The sequence below is a fragment of the Aythya fuligula genome, chromosome 1, assembly GCF_009819795.1.
Source record: "Aythya fuligula isolate bAytFul2 chromosome 1, bAytFul2.pri, whole genome shotgun sequence".
NCBI classification, from domain to species: Eukaryota; Metazoa; Chordata; class Aves; order Anseriformes; family Anatidae; genus Aythya; species Aythya fuligula.
Genome location: NC_045559.1, coordinates 200,905,078 through 200,911,077, shown reverse-complemented (window position 1 = coordinate 200,911,077; position 6,000 = coordinate 200,905,078). Strand labels below are relative to the sequence as shown.

At 48.0% G+C, this 6,000-nt stretch overlaps 1 protein-coding gene across 5 annotated transcripts in view; it reads left to right on the top strand.

Annotated features, from left to right (window-relative positions):
* The first annotated feature begins 2,040 nt into the window (after positions 1 to 2,040).
* PICALM (phosphatidylinositol binding clathrin assembly protein) overlaps positions 2,041 to 6,000 on the top strand; it is a 64,932-nt gene continuing 60,972 nt past the window's right edge. For 2 of the 5 annotated variants that reach the window (XM_032184454.1, XM_032184445.1), the window contains exon 1: positions 2,044 to 2,389. In XM_032184454.1, the coding sequence (XP_032040345.1) occupies positions 2,260 to 2,389 (130 nt within the window). In that variant the 5' untranslated portion in view covers positions 2,044 to 2,259. Of the gene's footprint in view, positions 2,390 to 6,000 lie in introns of all 5 variants that reach the window. The other 3 variants (XM_032184435.1, XM_032184427.1, XM_032184462.1) reach the window with 3 other exon arrangements.

Genomic DNA, 6,000 nt, shown 5'->3' with positions numbered 1-6,000 from the left:
AGATATTTTGTCCAAATCTGGTCTCAGTAACTCCCACAGTCACAAGCATCCTCTGTTTGGATAGTTTCACTGTTCCTGGAGAAAGCAACGGGCATAATCAGACAAGAATTGATGGAGCCCAAATTTCTTAGGCCAATTCCGTGGAACTCTCCCAAGTAGCAAGCAGAGCTCTTGAAGGGGGGGTGTTGAAATCCTGGTCCTAGCTGAAGTTAGCATGAAAAATATAAACAGCTTCAACATTATTGTAATCTCTGATTTACGATATAATTTGAAAACAATACAAAAAGATGATGTGTTCACAGCGATATGTGCTGCTGTATCAATAGCCCATAGCACTCTTAGTATTTTCATTGTGTGAAGCTTTGTTACAGCAGTCTTATCTCAGAGTCTGCTGTCATATACACATCAGTGATTTTTTTTCCCCAGCATGGGTATTTGGGACTCCAGAAACAGTTCAGAAGGAGCCAAAAAGTGCAGACATGACAATATCTTCAAATGCAAACATGACAGTATCTTCAAAGAGCCTGGCACTACCAAGGAAGAAAGTCCTATGCATGCAAGCACGCTTTCCACATAGACAGCAATGGCATTATTTGGGTCCAGCTTTCACCAGATGTCCTTCATCTGACACTGATTTTCATTACGCATTATAAAGAGATAATCCTACTTATATGCCCTGTCAGGCAGACGGAGCTGAGCATCGTTTGTATACTGCTTCTGTTTAAGTTGCCTCATAAATACTTCAGTGGCTTCACGGAGCAGTGACAGTTCCAAGAAGGCTCATCGGGAGGCACTTGTAGGAGAGGAAGAACATTTGCCTGCCGGAATCCTGTGGTTTTGCTGTGTTATTCGCTGCAGGATGCTTGGGAAGGAGAGGAGCACCCTGTCGGGACACGTAATGAATGCTGCAGACACTTGGGTGGCTGTGATGGCAATTTGGCAACGCACGGGGTAATGACTGGAGTAGCTGCTGGACGTGGTGCTTAGGGACATGGCTTAGTGGGTGGCGTTGGTAGTAGGGGCATGCTTGGACCAGATGACCTTGGAGGTCTTTTCCAACCCTAATGATTCTGTGATCGTCCACCCGTCTATAAGGGTCACATAGGTTCCAGGCCTACAGGAGGCACCTTAAGGGACAGGTAGCAAACTTTATGAAGGAAATCACCACACAGCTTTGCACAAAACCCCAACAAGCCACCGAGTAAATCCAAGAGCCCCGAGAAACATGAGCTGAGTAGTAAACCAGGGGGAGGTTGCTCACGAAAGATCTGAAAACCACATTATTTAATTATTAAAATGGTGTGCGTTTGAGAATTCTATTTATTTATTTATTTATTTATTAACATTTGCTATGGTGTACATCCGAGAACTTTTTGGCAGGCTTTCAGGTAGCTCCGAGGAGAGAGGTGAAGGCAGCTCCCAACTCCTCACAGCTGCTGAAAGGTTTTTTTTTTTTTTTTCTTGAATTTTTCATTGCCCAAGGTGACACCGAAGGACTTTCTACCGAGCTGAGGGAGGCGAAAACTTTATTTTGGGCAACTCGCCTCACATTTTAAACTCCCCTAAAAGAGGTGGGGTGGGGGAGGTCTAATGGGGAAAGGGAGCCCAAAAGCGAGCCCACCCGTCTGATGGGAATGGGAAGGGGGGCACAGACGTCCCTATAGAGTTTTGGGGAGGGGGGATTGTGCCCCAGAAATAGGGGGTCTTTGGCTGTCCCTATGGGCTGAGGGGGGGAATTGGGGAGGGGGGGGGCTAAGGGGGTCCCCTCAGAGGAGGGGGGGGGGGTTGTACCACGTGACCCCGCCCCCTCCCCGTTACCGCGCTTGGAAGCGGGCGGGCGGGAGGTGAGGGGAGAGAAGGGGGGGGCTGAGGGGAGGGGGGGGGCGTGTCACGTGGGCGGGGCGCCGCGTCACGTGCCGGGGGCGGCTCCCGCCTTGAGGCCCTGAGGAGGAGCCGCCGCCATTTTGCTGCGGCGCCCGGCCCGCGTCCCCCCCTTGTCCTGGCCCCGGGCACGGCGGAAGGCGGCAGGGGGAGGGGGGCGGGAGGAGGAGGAGGAGGAGGAAGAGGAGGGAGGAGGAGGGCTCCGTGCTCGGGTGACAGGCCCGTCCCTGAGGGCGGAGCGGCGGGGTGAGGGCTCCCCGGCGCAGCTCCGTTCTCCCCCCCCCTCCCCCCCGGCCCGGCCCCTGTGAGGGGAGGCAGCGGAGCCGCCGCTCGGTCCCAGCGCCGCCAGCTCCCCCCCCCCACCCCGTTCCCTCCACCATGTCCGGCCAAAGCCTCACCGACCGCATCACGGCGGCTCAGCACAGCGTGACCGGCTCGGCCGTCTCGAAAACCGTCTGCAAGGCCACGACCCACGAGGTGATGGGGCCCAAGAAGAAGCACCTGGACTGTGAGTATCCGTTGGGGGGGGGGGGGGCTGAGGGGCTGCCCGGCCTCCTCGGGCACGGGGAGACCGCTGTGGGGCTGCCTCCCTCCTTCCCCCGGCCTCACGGGGACGGGCAGCCTCGCTGGGTGGAGGAGCCCGGTGTATTTCGCTATAGGACGTGCCCCGGGGGGGTTAGGAGCGAGGACGTGGCGATGGAGTGCCGGAGAGAGGCTGCTCAGGGTGTGTGTACTCTGATCGAGGGGCCCTGTTGGCTTTTTTTCGTGCACAGGACCCCGGGCAGTGCGAGCTTTGCCCCGTACCCCTTGGAGAACCGACCGGGGAATGGGCTGTGGTTTCCCTGCTAATTGGTCTCATTCGTCTTCTGCTTCCCCTGTTCTGTGGAGGAGATGCGGGAGTTTCAAGAAGGAATAGCTGATCTTAATTCTTTCCAAAATAGTCTGCTAGTGGAAAAAAAAAAAAACTGCTTTTCTGCTGTTCTTACAACCATTCCCTGTATTCTTTGACGTGAAATGAGTGCTTGAGGGACTAATCTGTCTCTGTAAGGCAGTTCTTCTTAGTCTTATCCTTTCTAGCCCATCTCCTTCTCAGGGGAAGATGGGCCTAAGAGGACTTCAGACCTTCAGTACCTGAGCTGAACATCCCATACAGGGATAGGCTGTTTTACAGCTTCTAGTAAAATGCTTCCAGAGTGGGAAGGCTTAAAAGGTATCCTCTCAATTCTGTGCCATTCAGGTGTTTGGGAAGAGAATGATGAGAACTGAAGTTCATATTAGTCAGTCTTCCACTGAGGTGGAAGTCATCTGTAGTCATAGGACTATGGTTTGAATATACTTGACTGCATCGCATCTATTTATTCTAGGCCCTTTAAGGACTCTCCCTCACCCCCCACCTATAAAGGAGGATACTGGAGAGGGTCCTGTGGATATACATGTCCTTTGTATGAATGCTCTGCCCTTCCTTACCACCCATGTGTATAAGGAAAAGGCTGAGGCTCCGTGTGTCTTGAATTTGTGCCTTCTGAGTCCCTGTTCTGTCCAAATGACAAGACCAGATGGGACACTGGGACACTGTAGTTAATTCTTTTTTTTCCACCAGAACATGACTGACTTGAAGGGTAAAGGAACTCTTGATGTGAGTACCTGAGAGGAACGTGATCCATTTTGTAGGATATCAGTGGAACAGCTACAGCACTTTATTGCTGGGATTCCCTCTTCTATTTCATCTCTTGCCTTGAGACTGATTGTTAACTGAGTGGCTTTTTTTTTTTCTTTTTTTTGCCAGTTCAGGGGAGCAGAAGGCTGAGGAGATCCTTGGCCTCTGTGTAACAGTCTGAGATAGAGGAAGCACCTTGTCATATGGCTGATGTATGAAGTCACAGTGTTGCTAGATTCTGCACAGCAGAAGCGAGGCTTTCTGGAGAAACCTTTGTCAGCTTTAGCTTGGAATAGTACAAAAAGCACATATTCATGACAGGGCACTGAGCAGCTGAACAACTGCACCATGTAAACCTTTTAAAAAGGAGCATCAGCCTGACCAGTTGACTCCATGGTGTTCAGAACATGGTTGCTGGGGGACATCCTAATCAAGACATTTAGGATGCTGTCGTGGAAGGGTGCTTGACATGCTTTGAGCTTCCTTGGAAAGCCATCTGGTAGCTGCTGGGTGAGATGCCCATTTCTGTATTTCCCCTGTCTGCTCTTGACTGGGAAAAGTCCCTGTTCAGCCTCTTTCTCAGATAACTCTTTTATCAGAATAATGTGAACTTGTTTTTCATTAGTTTTGCTGCTGTCGCTTTTTTTCCAAACAATAAAAATAGCTCCTGGATAGGTCAGGTTTTGCATGCAGCCCTTAATAAGTTCGTCAGGAGTCTCTGGTCCTGGCTTCAGGAAATGACACAATTCCATATTTTGAAAATTTTCTTTGTTCATACTGTTTATGGTTATATGCTTAAAAAGGAATGCTTTTTTCAGAAGCTGTGACTCAAGCCCCACCTCTCTGTTATTTGCACATATTTTCCTTTTATAAACAGTTTAATTCCTTACCACTAAATAAACCCAAAATACTGACCTCTCATTGTGAGTAACAATTAATATACTAGCTTTCCATAGGCAGCATGCTGCTTAAGTCTTTTTTCTAATTAATGCTTATTGCAGTAATGGCAGTTAAAGCTTAACTTCGTTAAAGGCTGTCTCCTAAACAAGTTGATGAGCTGAGTTTTTGAAGACTCCTGGAATTATGTCTTAGTTTATGTCTTAGCATTTTCTGAGGTCACGGCATGTTTTTCTTCATGTGGTGTAATGCATTGCTTAAACAGATTATAATGTCTCTGACTGGTCTGTTTCTGAAACTTCATTTATTAGGCTTTGAGCCATCGTGAGCACGTTTAAGAAGCTCAGCCTTGCACTACTAACTCATGTGATTGGGGGAAATACTAAATAAGTACCTGTACTCAGGACCATTCCTATTTTTATTTATATCGACTCCTGTGGAGTTCCAAAACTAAATGGCTCCCATTCTGTATTTGTTTATTGCCTCTGTGTTTCCCTCAGTGGTCACTGCCACAATAATTGAACAGTTTAAAAAAAAATAAAAATAAAAATCTTGGCCCATAATGATAAAAAAGACAAGCTATTCCAAAGAACATTCCTCCTGTCCAATTACAGATTTAGTTGCTTGTTTGATTTGAGGGAGGAAGAATCAAATCTGAATTTACAAGTGGATTTAGGCTATGGTATGGTACCACTGATCATCTTATGGCCATATATGCTGTGGATATCCTCCTGGTTTGGTCCAGTCTTCTAACTGGGGTAAGGGTTCTCCGTTTTGTAATCTAGGTGCTGCTTTGGTAACCATGGACTACTTGTTTTATAGCAATCAGGTTTCATAGTCTTGAAACCTCTCAAAGCTTAGTCCCTGAAATTAGTTTAACAGCAAACCTAGTTTCACTAGCGCTTTGTCCCAGTTTTTGCACCTCTCTGAGCAATGATAGCTCAAAACTAGTTTGTGAGTTTAACGTGGAGATCTACACAGCCACTTCTTTCATACCTAGCTGTCTGTTGTCTTCAGTGCTGAACAGTGATGCCAAGAACAAGTGCTGTAAATTTTCTGTATGTAAATGGTGCTGGAAAAATTGTTCCCAGATTTCTTATGATCCTACTGTCAGGTTGGTGGGGCAGTTGTGCCCATACATGCAGTGTGTAATTATTAGGAAAGCCACAGGATAACACATTTGGTACAAACTAGGAGGTTTCACTGGGTCAATTTAGTAAAAACCTGTAGGGCTGTGATACCGCGGTAGCACAGAGGTGTTTGTGTAGTTGCCGCAGCTTTGATGTGAAACCTGGTTAGGGCTGGGTTTTTGAGCGAGCCTGGTGTTGTAGCCCTGTCTGCTTGTGGCTACTGGAGTAGCGCTCCTTAAAGGAGAATGTGGCTGGATGGCTTGGAAGGAAGTTGCAGTGCTGTAATTATCCATTCTTAACAGGAAATCTCTCTATAGTCATGCCAGAGTGCTGCTTCCTTGACTTCTTAGTGGGAAGCAAATCAGTATTTTTAAGGAAGGCAGTAAAGGAGTGCCCTGCTCTGTGTTGTGCAGGTGTTTGTGAGAAGCTTTGTGA